Source organism: Varroa destructor, unplaced genomic scaffold, assembly GCF_002443255.2.
Source record: "Varroa destructor unplaced genomic scaffold, Vdes_3.0 BEIS01000004.1, whole genome shotgun sequence".
Classification (NCBI taxonomy): Eukaryota; Metazoa; Arthropoda; class Arachnida; order Mesostigmata; family Varroidae; genus Varroa; species Varroa destructor.
In genome coordinates this window covers 26301790-26321435 of record NW_019211457.1, presented here as the reverse complement: position 1 = coordinate 26321435, position 19646 = coordinate 26301790, and the positions used below count along the sequence as shown (strand labels likewise).

At 39.3% G+C, this 19646-nt stretch overlaps 1 protein-coding gene across 4 annotated transcripts; it reads right to left on the bottom strand.

Annotated features, from left to right (window-relative positions):
- Window positions 1-445: 445 nt before the first annotated feature.
- Window positions 446-9090, bottom strand: LOC147756015 (uncharacterized). 4 transcript variants are annotated; one of them, XM_086987445.1, is made up of 6 exons: window positions 5895-9090; window positions 4238-5378; window positions 2292-3222; window positions 2118-2157; window positions 1425-1609; window positions 446-607 (listed from the first exon to the last, which is right to left on the bottom strand). In XM_086987445.1, the coding sequence occupies exons 3-6, from the start codon at window positions 2378-2380 to the stop codon at window positions 568-570; spliced, it is 354 nt and encodes a 117-aa protein (XP_086843571.1). In that variant the 5' UTR covers window positions 2381-3222; window positions 4238-5378; window positions 5895-9090; the 3' UTR covers window positions 446-567. The 4 variants fall into 4 exon arrangements, 2 of the variants coding, with proteins under 2 accessions (XP_086843571.1, XP_086843570.1); XM_086987444.1 differs by having other exon boundaries at window positions 4238-9090; XR_015326669.1 differs by adding an exon at window positions 1819-1979 and having other exon boundaries at window positions 446-1609; window positions 2118-3222; window positions 4238-9090.
- Window positions 9091-19646: the final 10556 nt, after the last annotated feature.

Below are 19646 nucleotides of genomic sequence, written 5' to 3'. Positions count from 1 at the left end.
ACTCGTCAAACCATAGCAATATCTAGACGACCACGCTTTTCAAGTTATCGTCATCTGTTTTTGAAACATTAAAAATTAAAAAAATGAAAGGTCGCAGCGTCCTTATACCAATCGGGAATTTTCTGCAAGAGTCAAGTATATATATATATGTAGAGTAGAATAATTGGATAAACTTGTAGGCTACAATTTTGCCCATGTAAAATCACTGAACTCGTGCTTGCCGTTAAAACTTCAACTGTGATCTCTTGCCAAACTTCCTTTTCAGAAAAACGGAATAGTATTTTTGTTGTTATAACAGCTTCAGCATAGCCGATCTTTTTTTTTTTTTTTTTTTTCTGTTAACGATTCTAACCGAACTTAATGCCTTTGGGAAAAATTTGCAAGTCAACACCGCTACGATACTTCTACGCTCGTTGATTGCTCTAGTCATAAAAAGCATTTCGTATAATGATGCAACATATGATGCCTGTTTCTCTTTTATTTTTTGGCTATTCTACGATTGGCTGGATGGCGGCACGGATTCGCATTGATAGCAACGTATTATGACCGTGTTTTTTTTCTTATCTTTTAACAATTTTTATAAAATATTTCAATAATTGACCGTGACCTGAAAGATGACGAACGTATTAGTTATAGCGTTCAAATATTAATACAATCTGATTACATAGAATCTATTCGAAAACCTTTCTCTGTTGAACCACACACGTAGTACTACATATCCGTATTGCCTTTGTACCTATGTTTTAATCATTATCGGCGCGAAAGCGATATATGGCCACTATGTATTGAACCTAAGCTCATCGAACGTACAAACACCGTAGGGTCACTCGAATATAACAGCAACACTGTGATTTCGAGATCGTATAAACGCTGTTTTTTACTACACAAGGAACTGATAATGTCCTAATAAGCATTTAGAAGACAAATTCAAGAGTCTATACTGATCCAAATTTTCGTCTGGTGGGATATACACTTGCAGTAGGGATATGTGCAAGCCACGAACGGATCATGCGTATTTCCACCATCAAGGGCAGCCAGTGGCAGGTTCAGCCGCATTTTCAACGACTGCCATCGATCCTTTAGCATACAATACACATTTATTACATGATGTACCGAAATAGTCCAATATGATCACGAAGATAACTGCGCATTACATGGAGTACGACCGCTTTGATGCGTTCAGCAAGTGGGCAAATTTGCCAATGCGAAATCTAAATACGAACATTATCCGAGAACAGCCTTTTCATCTTCGACCTTGCGTCCGATTCGCCTCCTAGTCGGCCCTTAGAATATAGCTACACACGTTTCGGTCAAAGCAAAATGAAAAATATTCAGCATTAGGGCATAAATAAACAGCAAAGAATAGAGTATTGATCTTTCACTATGTCAACCTTGAATGATTCTTGTACTATATATATATACACCGTTCAAGTGTTACATGATGGGACATTATCGGAAGAAGTGAATCGAAAGTGAAGTCCATCGATGCACACGCTCTCAGATTGAATCTGGTAATCTTGTTAGGGCGGCGGATCAGTGGGACACGTTGTGGTGTCGGTTCGAATCCGGTCATACTTCGTTTCGTGCTTGGAGCTAGCCAGGCGTCTGTCTGAAAATGAAATGTCTAATGGCAATTCCGGACGTAAAACTCATAAATATGGATGTATATACGTGTATATATATGCCAATGGCAGTAGAAGCATCCGCGGGATGAGCACCTAAATAATATAATGTTGGGGTGTACAGTGGTAACGATGTGGTATAGACTGAATCATCAGCACCTACTGTAGAAACACTAGATAATCGTCTGCTACTAACAATTCGTATTAATGCGTGTGTAACGCTTCCGATGTTATTATGATTCTCTGCTGTGCGCGGCCCAGCGGTATTCCTGATGCATGTTGATTTCGGCTTGTAGCTTCCTTTCACAGCTTCTACCGATTCTCTGCGAACAGAGCACTGCCACTTTTCGATCGTTTCTACTCGGGCAGGTAGCGATTAGTTAATGCCAGCGTAATAAATCGATTCTTATACGCGTAAATGGTAGATAAAAATGGTCATTGCAAAGTGATTCTCAACACAAAAGCAAATGTTTGTAGTTAAAACTTGACACTTACAAGCAGCGGCAGTGACGACGACTTCAAAACGTTAATAAACCTGTAAACGTTATTTGAATTTAATTGGCGCGCAAAAATCATTTGGGTCAAAATGGCGTCAAAGCGATTGGCGGTGAACTACCAAGTGGCAATTGTAATCGAGCACAGGAAGAAATCGCTAAAAAAAAACCTCACCCGTTGGCGGATGAACTCGAATCACCGGAGGCCGTTAGCCGTGCTACACGCAGACTCAGCTGGTGGGAAAGGCGGGGAATGGAAAGCATTCGAGATGTAGAGTAACAGCATGAGAAACAAATTTTTGCTCATGAACGATAATGCCATATTATCACTTTGCTGAAGTGCTCTTTTCTTTTTCAGAATCTATTTGCGGCGGCAGATGTGCTAGTTTTCAGTCGATGGTCGTATTCTTAGACTTCGGCTGCCGGCTTTACCGTGAAAACCGCATGAACCTGCGTGAAATATACCGGTCGATGTTTACCAGATAAGCTATTGCTCATCTATATCGTAGCCGGCTGACTTTGTTTTTGCGGTGCGTGTGTCACGCAGACGACGACACTACACACGTTTAGACGGACCAATGTATATATACAGGGGCATCTTTACCACTGGAAGGCTTAAAAGCCTTCATCTTACATCTGTTTGCTGGGGTCTACTAATTCAAGGCCTTCGAAAACCATAGAACACACGACGAGTGTAGTTAAATAAAGAGGCAAATACAGCATGTGTTTAGCTGGTAGAAGAAAAATATGTGGTAAAAGCTTTCAGCGTGTCAGGTCCTTTCACACCATCAAGAGACGTTTGCATCATTCTCTATATATATATATATATATATATATATAATTCTTTCTACAAATAGAACTAAAATTTAACTAGCCACGAAAACCGTCATGGTCTCGGTCAGCATTACTTTACGCCCTTGAGATTTTCGTTCCGTAATGAAGGGTTGCATTCTATCAGATGTATAATAGAAATAATATGAATTAGCTATCACTGTCTCTCAGTCACAGTAGCCGCTGGCATCTATGGCGGTCATGATGATAAATAGACTGTCGAAAACGAGACGCGACAGCTGAAATGGCGATGAGGGCACGAACTGTGTGAAGCGCTGAAGTTGAATGAAAACGAAAAAAAAAAATCTAATTCAGACAAATACACAATAAATCCATTTGCATTCTACTCGCTGAATACGTTTGGTATAAAAGGGTAGTATATTTGCTGAGAAAAATAAATGTTAGTAGAACATGAATCTAACTATGGTATAATGGATTACGGGATAACTAAGATATATCGAAACGGCTGTATTTGCTATTGTGGTAATCTTGTCCAGATGACACGAAATCAGGTAAGCCTTGACAACATATGCCCTGCGAAGTCTCCAATGACGTCTTAAATCCTACATGTAGATACTCTTGATTATTGTTGCTATCATTGTTATTTCAGCGTATTGGCTGCTGTTGCTACTGTGAAGACATTTCTATTAGAGCCAGGATGACCATTATTATCATCGATAATCAGAGACTTAATTTATGTTATATAGTCTTCTATAATAGAGGATAATCTGATTGTAAAACATAGACAGTTTGACATGGTGTTAAAATCATATGCTTAACTGTTTTCACATGCGAGCCTATACGACCTTGTAAATATTTCTAGCTTTGTCAGCAAAACTCTGATAATGAGATGAACTACATCCATCATCGTTTTATCCCTATCTGTGAAATATAAATAATAATATATGTACATAATTTTATTGTAATTTGTGATAGATTCCAATAAATGCACAGGCAAGCACACGTTAAATAGCAAGTGGTTATGGGGATATGTTACCGCTGTCGGTTTATCTGTGAATTAAAGGAAAATCAATAAAACGACCCTGCCGACGGCGAAAGACAAATTCTAATCCGCTCATATTTTTCTTTGTTTTCAAAATGGTTACTCAATTCAGATATGTCTACCTAGTAAAAAGCCATCAAATCTATGATGGAAAATACAGATATGCATTTTGTATACCCCAAGCGTTAAATATGTTTACATCATTTAACGTATGCAATTACCAGTGAACTTATAAGAAGGAACGTTAAAAAGTTAACTATAGCAAAATCTTCATAATGGGCACTTACCAACCAAAATGAAACGCGTCCGGCCAGTGTATCCATGCGACACGAAGTGTGGTGGGTGATTCATGAAGTAGCATATGAGTCTTACTCGACCAGAATCCTTTTGTTATTTAACACTGTCTAGGGCATAAATTGCACCTGGGTCCGATTGTGGGCGCTGTCTATACCAGACCCAATAACAACAAATCCGATCTGTTTATTCACGACGTTTATTATGACGACATCACCAGTAGCAGTGAGAAACTTCGCGACATGTTGATAATAGTGATAACGAAAGCGTCCGTTGCGAATGAAGGGCCGGCCGGGGCCATATTCTAGTCGCGTCCCATCGATACCGTTAGGAGTGTGTTAAACGCCTCTAAATCTACTAGCTTTGAATGTAGATAAAATTAAAATACCGGCGTCCAGCATCGAACAGGCAGAAACAACAGCAACAATCCTGTGAGTGTGGCCAAATTCCTATGCGCTCAATGCAAGAAATTAATCACGATTACAAAACCTAATCGATGGCTGTATAGCTAGGTATGAACAAGGTGAAGGTCACTAGAAAATTTGAAGGTTTTCCTTTTATATTTGTTACAATAACAGCTTAGCAAAATGTCCCAAACTGTTTTGACCTAGTAAGCAGTGACCACTGACCATTTGATAAGCTTACATAGAAAAAATATATAAACCTATCAAGTCCATTTTAAAACAATTCCAAATACATATTCAAGTCTAGGCAATCGTTGGTTCAAGGGTGGGATTGGGAACGAACTGCATGCATCATTGAGGGGAGGCGATGGTATACGACGAACTTGAAATTGTTCGGTAAACAGTATCGCCACAGAAACCATAGGCAGGGAGTAGCGATTTGTCATGCAGACGACCCTAGCAAACTGACTTCAACAGAGTCTCCCCTGATGCTTGCACAAATAATTTGTTTTATATGACTGATGTCCATTCGGTAAAACAGCAGGTACTGTGGATCTGGGATAATAACAAATAAATATCGATGTTACTTATTGCAATTAAACATTATCCTGCTTCGGTGTTACAGCATACGTGGGTTATCAAACGAGGCTTTCCATTAACGACGGAAATATATCACTTGCGGAAATGTGAAAATTGTGCAGAGTTTCATAGGCGTCGTAGATCGTAGGTGCTGTGGAAAACAAGAAAAAAACAAGGGTCCATCCTGGGCGGCCGACCTAAAACACTCTTGTATAACACTGGTTTAGGAAGCTAGTCTGTTACGCAAGAACATTGGAAAAAAGATACCAATCGCGGGCATAATTATGCCCAGCTAAATACTAATTTTACGGTTTACGGTTGTGATAACTGAACAGAGCTGGTGGCTCATAACAGACATACGCTCATTCAAATAATTTTTTATATTTATATATTATTTACATATTGGAGCGAAAGCGGTTCCCCATTTTTTCATATTATTGTATCGTATAAAAATATCGTAACAACCAGGGAACTACCTATCCTATGGTCTTCTTAGGCCTACCCTACAGATAATCCATAAAGATAACAAACATAAAAATCTCATAGTTTAGGATAAAGATTACTACCTACCTTAAGTTAGCTGAACGTAAAGTTACAAAGCAAAAAATAAACACTTGCAACTTGTTTTTTCTTCGTCATTAGTAGCAAAAACCATCGCCGTACTAACCTCTGGCAAGCCATAAGGTGCCGAGAATAAATGACTGATCCAAGCATCAAATAAACCTTCGGCCGTTAGAAAGGCGCCTGAAGAAAGTCCTGCAAAATTACTGTGGAGGAGGCTGAATTGAGCCGAAGAGAACTAAAGAAGAAGGCCAGGTCTGCTAGCAAACCGCATATGCAATGATGGAAAGGTAGAAGCAATGTCCGCCAGGAGATTTGCGGTCGACCTGAACGCATAGCTGACTGCTGGCCTGGCTTGGCCCTCGTTTATTGGCCCAGCCCAGAGAAGCAAAAACCTACGACCAAATGAAAAATGAAACTCGGTTTGCGTGACTACTTCAACTAACGCAGACTGAGCTAGTAAATCTGCCGCTCTTGTGGCCGCGGCCGCAGTAAAGATTTAAGGACAGCAGAAGCTAGAACAAGCCGAGCTACACCTCGAGCCGTAGTAGTTGTAGCAATTGAAGCTTGTCGTAGCATTTTGTTACGCGAGCACTAACCGACTGATTGACTGCGATGGATGAGCTCGCAGCGTGGTATGGAGTAGTTCGCGAATAGATAGATCGTCGCTATGTAGAAAATACCGCAACGAAAAACCAATTGAAATTACCAGCCCGATCGGCCGAGAAAGAGATGATTCTGAGTTAGTTTACTATGTAGAAATCGCGGAGACAAAGGGTGCTTCGTTCTTGTTGCGACGAAGTTTCTATGTAGTGCGATAGCAGTAGCGCATTTCCTATTTGGCATAACGACAACAATCGTTCGATATGCTTAGAGCTGAGGAGGCAGAAGCTCTAAAAATCTTGTAGGCTCCCAGATAGAGACCTGTTAATAACATCGCAGCTGTGCACTTAGCTCCAGCAGACCAATGTGGCAACTGATTATTGTCATGGTCGTGTTATGGGAAAAAGCCAACATTTCTCCGTGCGAAAGACAACCATTGAAACAATGGGTTTAAGATTCCGAAACGCGCTGGACATTTTTGGTCTGCCGATGTTTGTACGCTCAACAGAAACAAGCGTATTGCCGGTTAACACAATACAGCGGCAAAAGGAAATATGAATGAAGAGTACATTAAAAACCATGTTTCATCCAAACTAATTCATTCATCTTTACAGTCTCATAAAATATTTTCCCTCAAAAAAATGTTTTCCTTTGGCGTAAAGCAAGCATCGTCTTTCAGCACAAGATAATCACTATTGTCAGGCAATGATTATAAGGGCCTTTCAAAGCCAACGAAGGTCTACCAAATTACCGAAGATTCCTATATTGCGTGAGGTTTCACAATTACGGCTACAAGTTAAGTTCAAGTTCAGAGTAATTTTCAAGACTCTAGTAACATCGAGCAGGCGAAAGCAGCTGAACATCACAAACAATAGTTGTGTATGCAAAAGATACACAGTATAGAGGGGTTTTTAGAAGTGCTTTACAAACGTAACGCAGTGTTTATTAATGGCGGATAGCCGTACCGATTGCCACTACATTTAAGATATTTGGCATTATTAACATTTTACTAAAATCGTTTAGCGGAAGTATTGCTTTTGACACTTGTAGTAGAAGTTAGTTGGTTTTTATTACATTGGTTAGTTCAGATCTATTCGAAAGATAGATTTCCTATCGATAACTCAACACCACATGTGTTCCCAACCAGTGACGCTTAATAAAAAACATTTTATAAAAACAAGTTAAACACGGAGTAAGAGTGTTGCATAGCCAGTCTTTTAATAACGTACAGTCCAATATTTCCTGTTGGGCAGTTACTACATAACCCAGCTTTTGTTTGCCTTCGTGCTGCTATTAGCATCATGTAAGTCACTCAAGTCTGGAAACGGGTCTGCGCTGTGACTTCAAAAGAAAACACCGTTAAATGTCAGTGACTGTTTTATTACGTGACAGAAGAGGCTAACGAGTGAGAAGCTCGCTCAAACTCATACAAAAACGTATCTGTAGCAATCAAAACGACCAAAAAAGGAACGTCAACACCTTCATGGTTCGTCATATAAAACTAGTACAGACTTTCTTTTTTTTTGTTTCTAAACGATTACGGAGTCGTTCGAGACTCTCCTCGTATATGAAATGTGTGCTAATTTCACGGACACTCCTCTATTATTTGCAACGATGCAATGATAACGTGTGATAGAAATGTGTTATGTTTGCGCAATCGTCAATATATCTGGATATGTCGGAAATCACTTCATTATAACATTTGCATTGGCGATCGCATGGTGTTTCGTTTTTTTCGCGGAACTTACGTTAGAGAGTTCTGATACGTCTTTTTATATTGGCTGCTTACTTAATAGGAAAGGCAAACATTTGTACAGCGCATGGCTTCTGAACAAGACTAGTATCATTTTATACATGACTATGTCGTGTTCAATAATTGTCGAAACGCAGTTTGTCTAGATTAACGACGATGTCTTTCGTGATAAACAGTACAATTGAAGCAGACTTTTTCATGACGAAGCATGTCCGCAAAATGGAATAACCATAATAATATATAATAATAATACCATTAATGACCGCAATTTAGGAGGATAATTAGAGTAAGAGAAAATGTCGAATACGTCCATGTTTGGCATGCTTCTTATGAAACCAGGACCGTTCCTTAAACGTAATGACGAGAAGGCATTTTCTATGGCGTAAGCTTTCGCCATTCAACAGCGAACATCGCTTCGGCACCGCTATCACGAGACGAACCGAAGGCAACGACTTTGCCAACGCTATATAGGCTTAATATTACATAAATTCTCGATTAGGTGGCTTCATCCGTCGTGTGCAGGATGAGCCCCAGCAGGACTTTTCCCAAAATAACCCAACTACTTCGAACCATTACGCTAGTTTGAAAGAGCTTTTTGCCAAACGTCAAGTAGCCGAGGGTTTTTTTTCTGGTTAGACGGTTTCCCCGAATTGACATGTTGCGACTCTTAACTCGTAATCAGCCTGGATGGCCCAAACCTAACTCTAATTATCACATTTCGCTTCTATGCTTTTCTACATATCCCCTTCGTCTGCAGCACAGAGTTGCTGAAACCTATAAGTTGGGTGACTTGTAGTTGTTTGCCCAAAAAGAGTCTTGCTAATTCCAAATTTTCTAAGTTATATTTAGTTATACCTATATAAATATATATTTTTAAGAGGGTCAGCAGACTAGAACTCAGTACTACTTCGTCTGGTGTTATGGGACTCGAAGATGCTCGTGTGCTACGTGTACACAGGTGTTCCATTGTTAGCTCGACCCGAAATTAAATATAATAGACTTGGTTAAGGATCTGAGAATTCTATGCGGCTATAGCGTTTGTCACATGAGACCCGTTATTCGGATTTCAAATTGCGCGCGTTAGACGACCGTATCACCATCGCACTAGATGAATATACGATATTATACATGTGATGGATGAACTTGATTGTAAGATGTGACATAACTGAAGCTAGAGCTAAAAAGGAAATCCGTGAATGGCAGTCCGACTAACACAATCAGGTAATTATTTTTGCGACACGTAAAAACGTAATGTGCCCAACATTCTTTGCGCAAACGTTACCGTAGCGTATTCTTTCGTGCAGGAATCAGTAAAGCACTCGATGCAAATGTATGTCTAAACGTTTTGTCAACTAATTATCATCGGGCAGCAAGAAGGAAACGCTAAATTGGCCCAAAAAGACCATATGATATACATATCGACTGCACACAGTCGTGTATCTGGCTTACATGTGTAAATATGTAGGCCTTCTATATAGGCCGCAATTCGAAAGACACTTTTCTGAAATGCTTTTCTTAAGTCTGTGTTTCCACTTTAAGCCACGAGGCTAAGATTTACTCTTTAAAAACAATATGAGAGGATAACGGCTTGTCGCAGTGATCAGTTTCAAACGAGCTTTGTACAACAATAATTCTGTTACCGGTCAACAATACGAGATAGGCTACGATGCCTTTTTTTAGTCGTACATTAGTAGCGATTACCTTTGTTCTACTAAATATCTCGACATGCTGAATCTATGCATTTCCGTTAGCTCGTCTTACGACTGTTTCTCTTGATTCGTTGGAAAAACCTCCGCTTGCCAGGCCTTTTTTCTATCCACAGTTACTCCTATAGGTTGTCATGTGCGGCCATTGACGAAAAAGCGGAACAAAATCATAAAAATACCTCACTACTATAAGCAGATGCTCGACGAGGGGGAAACAGAATTTTTCTGGTTGCATCCGGAACGAATTTATCATTTTCATATCGTTGCTTCGAGTATAAGTTCGACTGAAATATAAGAGGTGCCTTTCTTTCGTTAAGCAATTCTGTTACTTTCCGTTACAGCGCGCCCAACAGTAAACGTATAGGCGTATAGAGTCGAAAAGGTTACAGGCTATCCTGCCTATTGTATTCCAGGACAATACGACGGAAGCACTGTAGACGAGCGCTAAGTTTTGAACACAAAGCACTTGCTAAAAGAACCTCCTCATCGGCGTCCTTTCCAATCGAGGAAATCAGCCCAATCCAATGAACCAACCTCCAAAAAGCAAACCAACAATCGTAAAACTTCCAGCGTCGTTCTTCTTGAGCTCCAGCTCTCGCGTATGTAAAAGGAACGGAGAAAGGGAAGCTATTCAATCATTAATATCAGTTAGGTTCTTAAATATGCAACTCAATTGCTGGAGATGCGAAGCCGTCAAGCTGAGTGCAGTGAGCGAATTTAGCGGTAGGCCGGCGCTTGTGGATCGCACAAACGAACCCCGGTCGGGTTTTTCGCCAGGCAGGGGAGTTTTGAGTCTCGTAGACAGTGGCTGGTGGCTTGAGTCGCTTTACAGCCGGACGGGAAGCAACCTTTGTGCTGGAGAAAATTATACTTTATATGTATAGGTCTGTATGAGTTTGTATTTCATTATGTATTACAATGTTAACTACCGCATGTATTGGGTAGTCAACGCTAGAAGAATAGATTAATTCAATAAGTTCGGCGAATCTGCAATTTGTTTGAATTAAGTTAGAAGGAAGCGTTTCAATTTAATACCAGTAATGGTCCGTTATGTGGCTCCATTCTATAAAAATCTCTAAGTAAAAACCAAAATGGAGTTGCGCTAGAGAATTAAAAAGCGTTAAGTTCACTTTTTTTCTGACAATGAAGAATTAATGATCAGTGGTCTCTGTAACAGATACTCTTTGTCTGGCTGGAGCACGTCATGTCCTAATTAGCATGCTACAAGATAGAACTTCGATTAATTAGAAGATGCGGAGCTAACTTCGCACTTGAGTACGATCAATTATATCGTTCGGGCCGTTGCAAGCAGGTGGCTAGACGCGATATTAAAGTACACGTTTTGTATAAGACACAAAATTCGTCGAATCTTCGGGCATGATCTCTGTAGGGCCACCAATCATAGCAAGGAAAATGGTTGACTCGTTTTGTCAGGACTTAGTCTAGCCGCACCCCTATAGGTACATTGGAATATCTGAATTAATGTTTACGTGATAATATTTGAAGGGGTCACAATTAGAGTAAAAAAAAAGCCACATTCGTAATGAATGCAGGAGCCATTTCAAGCGGAACTCCATAGTTTCTAAATTAAATTATAATTAGATGAGTGATAACTAAGCGGACTACATCCTTTATAATTATTAGAAATGATTTATGTTATAATAACCTTGGACAAAGCAAGCGTTTCGCCTCGGCGGCGCCTAAAACCTTCTAAGAGATCGAACAGATTAGATACACTTACTGCCTGCCTGAGAACCTTCACTTAGGGGTAACGAATATACAGTTGGTTTGATATTTAACGAGGTAGGATTAGAGGAAACCCGGAAGGGAGTGCGCAGATGGCGTACGCCCGTTCTGTCTCTGCTTAAACCTTCAGTATGGATCCCGTTCCAAGCGCATGAAGCCGAATTGCCTTTAGAAGTTGGCTTATGAATTAATTAAGCTTCTAAGCCACTAACGATGGCGCGCTTGCAACCACAGGAGTTATCATACGTATTTCCAGTGAAAACTATTGCTCGCAGTAGGCTGTTTCAGCCAGCATTGCCAGTGCTATTTCCCCGAGGTAGGACAACGGGAAAAAAGCCACCTATCGATTAGGCGTTGAAGATAAGCTGTGGCCTATTTCGTAACAGACGTCAGGATAATACAGTAGCGAAAAGGAGTGAAACAGCGGCTTAAGCAAAGTAGCTGACAAAGAAGCCAAGGATAAATCGAAAGGAAGAGCCAAAGATAGATAGGTGTACGCCGAAACAGAAAAAAGGCGTGACAATAGTGAGACGAGATGAGAAAATCTGTCCAATAACAGTATGAATGTGCACAAGCAGGATGCAGCATTTGGCTGTAATAATCGCTTGGCCATCACGGCCGAAGTTCAGAGGGGGCGACACCTCTGGACATTGGATCTGATTTGTGCGCTGAGTAAAAGGTCGAGGAAAGTCATAGCTATATGGGCAAGTCGCACATCCGTATAGCAGGATATATTCAATTGCTTTCGGAACAAAATATAGCGTAGGATAATGATAGTTTGATATAGGCCGATCGAGGTTATGATGAAAGAAGTCAGCTGCGTTTTGGGTTAACTAATTCTATGTTACATGCTTAAATATATTATCATGATTGGCCATATCAGCAGTAATTTGAAGACGTAACCATCGAGAATGCACTGAGTGATTTGAAAAGAACGTTGAGTTTAAAACCAGTTTACCCTAGAGTTTTCAAAAGGTCTTCAATCGGTTTTAGTCATTTTAGTTTTTCGTTTGTCAACCAGACAGAGCCCCTTACTCTGCAGACAGGTGCCTTCTTGCCTGTCATTGTAATTCAACCAGGTCATATTTTTTGTCGCTGCTGGGGAAATGCAACGTTTAAGCGCAAATTTCCTACCCGTATTCCGAAATCATCATTAATATCAACTGAATGTTCACTAATAAGCTTCTCGAATATTGCGAAGACCTTTGAATGCAAAGTTTTTTTTTTAGTTTTTGACACGAGATCTTTTATTATAAAAAAGAAGGAAAATAGCGTTATTTGAAGGGTTGGTTTATTATAAATATTTTATATGCATTTTTTTTTTACCAAAAACCGAATAAATGAATCGGTCCTTCATTTTAAGGAACACGCGTTTAAGTAATCGAATTGCCCTGTTATTGCCAATACCACCGTGGCATAAATCCATTACAAAAAGAAACAAAAAGTTACCAAAAATATTCTTTGAAAAAAATGCATTGTTTCATTACTTATAGTGAAACGTTTACGCGAAATATTTCATATAGGTTAACAAAAGGTTGTTGAAAAGCCTCCTACCTACATAATCGCTTACGTGTATCAAAAAGATCTGGGTACGCTCTGGGATTGGCGAACCGTATTACCTTAGGGTCATGGAGTCTTTCAGACTTCGTGACACGAAGGTCTTCTTCGCTTTAAAGTGAGATCCTTTGTAACAAGAAAGAGCTGAACTTTTTGGGGAACGAAACCGGCTGAAAATTCTACTTCGTTTTACGATGAAGTGATTCATAGTTTTAGAGTGGATTGCATTTGTCTGCACCTTTCCACAATAAAAACCGCTAATATAATGAACAATTAGTTGATTTAAGCTCAAACAAATGGCTGTGTTAGATGAATAAAGATGTAATAATAAAAATAAAAAATTTATTTCATTTGAACGAAATACCCGCTTGCTGCGCTAGGTTAAGTATGCCATGTATTTTCAGTAAGAGGACTAAAGCTGTCCCGTAAGGTTTTTTGTCGGAGGCTAAACGGATCGCTTAGCTGAGAGTGATCGATGAAAAAACGAGAAAATTACAGCATAGAAATAAAACGGAATCTAACTCAATTACATCGTTTTCCAAATCTCTAACTACGAACAAATTCCAATAGTATACGTTATATTATAAACCGATTCAATAAACAAATAAGTGTATTTTATATCTCAATAGAACTCTAAGATATCGCCTACAGCCCTGCCGACTGTGGTGGCTGTTCGTCGGATTTTTGCTTTTAATTTGCTAGACTAGACGTTTCGGTGGTAATTAGCGTTGTGAGAGTTAGCCAGATAACTTTTGAAGATGAAAAGGCATAGCTACCGTTTTCTATGGAAGAAATGCCAGTTGAAAATCAAGAAGAGTTTTATCAAGAGAAAATCAAGAGAGCAGTTTATAACGAAACTATTCAATATATATCGTAAAGGTCCGCAGAGCTGTCTCTGCTGATATACCTGTCAACTGTCGAGAGATACGACTTCTGATATTGAACCGCCGGATTATTGGATTTTGGCATACGGTTATCCTCCATAGCTATTCGATTATGACCCATTCTTCATTAACCATTCAAATGTTAGGTGTTCACCAGAAGGACAAGAGCTACGCTTCGATGGGTTAATAAGACGAGCCAAAAGGGAAGCGTTCGCCCACCAAAACCAGGTGAACTGGATTCAAACTCAGCGCAGCGCAAAGCAGGCGTCCCTTAGCGGAGATCCTATAACACTTTTAAAATGATCAGGAAGAGTATTGCGGATTAATACTCCAGCTGCTGTCAGCGCAAAAATTGCTATTTATAAAATACGAAGGTGACGAAATTAATAGAAGATGCATGACGAACGCAAAAGATTAATATTTATATATTTATTTAATATCATATATCTTTGCAGCTCATCGATTTATGTCCGCGTGACCCAAAAACACTCTATCGTTTGCTTCTTAGTCGAATCGAAAGAATACATTTTATACAGATGTTCTTGTCCGTTTCACAGGTAGAGGCTCGCTTTAGGGCAAACAAGAAGATTGTTAGTAATGAACGGTACATCTGGTTATTTTCTTGTCCTACTATCTGGAATGATGTCGCTGATTATTCCCAGGTATCGCTAGAAATTTTTTGACCTATGGCATCGGATTTGTTGGGCTCTCTGAGGCAACGCACTCGTGCTCGCGTTTTAGCACGGGCGACAAATCAACTTCACATTGTGCGTCCACCACAGTAATAGACAAATCGGTCTCGTAGTGACCGTCGATACTGTAGGAAATATAGGATCATATTTGACGGTCCTAAATATTTTTCATACGGTGTCCCTCTGTTAGATAGTCTACCTGTTTAAAAAAGACAGTAAGCGCGTTTTCATTTATTCATTAAACAGAAGGTCAGGCAGTTTTAAAGTTGAATTTTTCTCAAAATCACAAGTTGAGATATGAGCCTGAAATCTCTTGCAATATATTCAAAGCTAATAGATTTAAAAAGGCCCTAGCACACATGATTAACATTTGCAACACAATCTTTCGCTAGTTCCTGATTTCTAATTGAAACGAAATGTTTCTAAATATCTAGTTCCACAAAATGCGCGTCCTGCTGGTCCAAATCTAGTTGCAAAATAGATTAGAGAAATAAATAAGAGTAACAGAATAATCATTCTGCTAGCCATAATATGGCAGTTTTTTGACGCTACTAAGAAAGGCCACGAGCAATTGGAAATAGAAACAAATACTTGGATTCTATTGGGTCGCTTACGGGTCTTGCAGTGTAAAACTTATTTTGCAGCCCAAGCTAAGTGTGTCTACGGGGCACAAATACAATTATTGTTCAATGCTTACGTGAATCACAAAAGAAGCATGAGTGATTGTGGGCTTACTGTACAGCCATATATTAATAAGCATATAAAAGTCGTTTAGGTAAAATTTGTTACATTTCCCCCGTTAAAGATAAAATACAAATACAAAAAAAAAAAAAAACAGAACAAAAATACAAATCTCAATCTGAGAATCCTTTTACACACTGTAACTATTACTGACATTACTGGCAGATTGATTATATAAGATTTTACATACATATACACCTAAGGAAAGCTGTTTTACAGTTTTTGCGTCTAATTTAGTACTATTAGCTTAAAATGCCGTTCCTTTTTGTATGTCTACCAGATACCAATAGTAATAATAATTACTAGTTAAAGCTTCAATTTGTATGTGTACACTACATAAGCAGTAACTAAGTTGGGAAGGTAATTACGCCAACAACCGGAGATCGCGCGTTGAACAGATTCAATCAAGGAAGTACCGAGTATGCAGGCTACTCATCTGGATTTAGTGCACCTGTCTTCAAGGCCTCTGACAGGCCTGACCCCTTCAAGCTTAATCCGCCTGAAAAACATTGCTCACAACTTGTCCAAACCACGGAGCTTTATCTCGCAGAGTCAATGTATATCTATAGACACATATGTACATCTGTATGTATTGAGGAGGGACGCTATTGTGCCATTTGCAACTACGGTGACCTGATTTGGGGAAGGCCTTTTGGGGGTACAGCGTTTTTCAATACAGTATTCTTAAAGGTTACGTTCTAAAACACGTTTAGCGAGGTACTTCAAATAACCATACTTGATTTTGAATTTCGTTTGTGTATTTCAGTCATTAACGTCCGTTTAATCTTCTGTTTCGTACGAATCCATCGGGCTGGCCTACGTGTCCTACGTGTCACGAAAGGATAAGTATCAAATTAGAATTTACGTGGATTTATCAACATGCCCAACTCTACTCAGCTTGAAGCAATAAACAATTTCTATATATATGAGTGCATCTATATACACGTGGGACTGAAATAGTTAAGCATGCATATTATACCAATTATGCAAACTGGTATTTTGCACAATATAAATATTCTGGGCTCCGTCTTGTTAGCTTATACGAATCGTACAGATTATGTAGTAAGTCTTGACGAGAATTCCCACTACAAATGATGTTCCAGATTTCACGTCGGCCTTTGTTTTTAAATACTACTTCAGGCGATAACCCAGTTCGAAATAAAGTCTAATAAGTGGCCGTATTCACAAAGCACGGGTCACCTTTTATCTTTGGTGCAAAGAGCACGCAGAGATGTTAACACTGAAGCCCAGAGCGAACGCGTAGATCTTGAACACGAAATTTACCTAATAATAAAACAGTTGAGAATGTGAGTAAAAACTATATATTTTATTTAACGACAAATGCGGTGTTGTACATATCGATTACGAAGCTTCAACGGGCAACCCTTGGCTCTTACGACCCCGGTATATATGTATAGATAGAACATATTCTAGTTCGATATAGCTATCAAGTCAACACCTTCTTTTCACAATTTTTTGTCGGTTAATACACCATCAACCAAGTACTATAAAACTGTTAGTCGTGGTTTCTCTGGTGGTTATTGCTCACAAATCAAACTGAGACCGTAAACTTTACTTCAACAACTTAAAAAAAGGTATAGCTAGATGAATAAAGTTAAAAATAGCTGTATTGCATTGCATTGCACTTTTTTTTTTTACTTGAAATAGCGGTTTCGGTTTTGGCTTAGATTTGTGTCTATAAAAATAGGCTACCCCACTACAAATTTTCGGCGATATCTTACCATTGTTACTTCTGAAATAACATATGCATTTATAATATAAAGCAGTCTGAAGGCTCTTGATTTGCGTTTTTACCGCATGCCATTGTCGGAGCTAAAATTTGCGGTGCTTGAAAGAACGACGGCAAAAAATATAATGATATGATTTTTGTTTACTCTGTTACATGCCGCACCAACAGGAGGGATCAAGATGTCTTTTACTATTGAAGTTATACTAGTTTACAATCACAACCCTTTTCTTTACAAACCAGTCATAATCGAGGGTCTGCAACACTTTCTTAGATTCTACGAAATGTGGGGCACCTCCCATTAATCATAATGATCAACATCGCCTTTGGCGATGTAACGTTTAGCTGATTCCTGATAAGGCTGACTTCGGCCAAATCTGACTAGAAGATAGAAATTACGTTTAACCATTCTTTCGTTCATTTTTTTTTTATGCCATTTAAAAGACATTTGCAGTTCGAAATCGACAGTCCGAGTTTTTTTTTTTTCAGAAAACTCTTTTGAGGTTTATCCTGCAACGAAGATGAAAATTATGACCAGGAGTTCGGAGAACACGCTTCCCTAGTTGAGGGCGTTATTTCTAGTTCGCTGAAAATTTATGCACGTAACCTTAAAAGAATAATGTCGCAATTATTTGAAAGCTGAAGATTTCTGCTTTCCAGCGGTCTTCCGGCGACAATACAGTCAAAAAATATGTGCTTAAACAAAACTGGACTTCTAGATGCTTTTGGCTCGGGGGTATATATTAAGTAAAAATAAACTGTTAAAAGACATATCTCATCGTGAATTGTAGTTAGCAAAGGCTGCACTTCTAATGGAAAAATATCCAGTTGATATTGATTGATGTGAACTGGTTTATATAACTTGTCTATTGATCCCGTCGAGACTTCAACATTATCCAGCAGATATCTTTCACGAACCTGTCTGCTGTTCTATTCAATTTCGGGCGGAAACCACTTATAAATTATTACCAAAGGCTCGTTCTTCGGATTCGTAAATTACTCTTTCATAATATTTGTGAGTAGCAGATGTTGAGGCGTCCAGGCTAGTAGAAGTCACAAAAAAATGTTGGCCAAATGATTGACCAAGAGTCTTAAATATTCAATCACGTAAAAATATTAATCAGCCAATCACCCAGGTCCTGTTCAAAAGGCCTATAGGTAGTTAACGCGGCCCCATCAGCGGCCGTTCCGGAAAATTACTTCTAGTGTAACACTGAGGAATTATGAGCAACGGTTATTAAATTATTTTTTCAAGCTTTTCCAGTTTAACCTTTACTGCCGCTCTTTCGTTTTGGTTCATTCGAACCCGCCTGAGATTCTTTGGAAATCGTATAATGTAGATGAAACGATGCAGATCGACGTTAAAACTTTAGAATACCGCTGGGGGTTCGTCTAGACCGAAAACGTTTGGTATAGGTTGATGACCGTTCATATTCCTTATACTTTTGTTCTAAATAGGAAAGTAAAGACGGATGCATGCCTGCTACGAGAAACGGTCACTGAAAATTTGTCTCAATTTAAAGCTGTTACTTTGTAGAGAAAGATCCCGATCATTTTGTAAGCGACAATACCTGTTTTCGTATTGGTTTATATAGCCAATCTGCTATTTCAGGTTATTATGTGCAAACAACAGGTGTGGCATATAAAACTTTTCAATTGAATAATGGTACATACAATAGTTTCTCTATGTTTTGCAAAAACATATTTATTACCTACAGGCGAAAATTCGAGCTCATGCTGATAATACAGAAAATTTCACCACAGATATTCATACGGTTGGACGCGGCTCGAATCGCAACAAATACTAAATGCCAGTGGAATGCGTTTTTATAAGCGGCCCCAGCGATTTGACCCCGGAATTTCCTGTTAGCAGTGCGCACCGCGTTGACTTCGATTACTCAATACGCAGATAACACTGTGTATTCCTACAGGCTTTTATGAACACACTTAAAGAAAACTACACCAATAAAAATACAGTTACATTTCCTTCATCTTCAACTTCTACTCACTCTCGATGTCTTCATAAACCATTGCTCTTAATGTATATCTTTGACAGCATACGTTTGTTCCGTTATGACGCTCCAGCAATCATTACAATTGCACTATCTACGCAAATAATAACATGATATTGTTCTAACGTAATAGTGCCGCTCATATTTCGGTCCCCCCCCCGCGCCCCCCAATACCCTCCCCCATCGTTTCCTCGTTCGGTTGCGGGTGAGCGCCGCTTTGAAAACGAACGTGCTTCGCGGTCGAACTGGGCCTGCAGCCATCGTGACCCAGTCCACGTAACCCGTTAACTAGTGGCTGTAGTTTGTTGGATAAAGTCGATATTCTGGTGAAATTGTCCAAAGTTCGGCGAGCCTCTATTTAGCCTTCAATGATTTGCTTTCTAGCCTCAGCTTTGATTGTCACACGGTAGGCCCTGC

Coding starts and splice junctions, on each gene's coding strand:
- LOC147756015 (XM_086987444.1), bottom strand. CDS start 2,380: ATGCTTTCCATTCCCCGCCTTTCCCACCAGCTGAGTCTGCGTGTAGCA. Junction 2,158..2,291: donor TCGAGTTCATCCGCCAACGG/GTGAGGTTTTTT, acceptor TAACGTTTACAG/GTTTATTAACGTTTTGAAGT. Junction 608..1,424: donor CATCATGTAACACTTGAACG/GTGTATATATAT, acceptor GTCATCTTTCAG/GTCACGGTCAATTATTGAAA.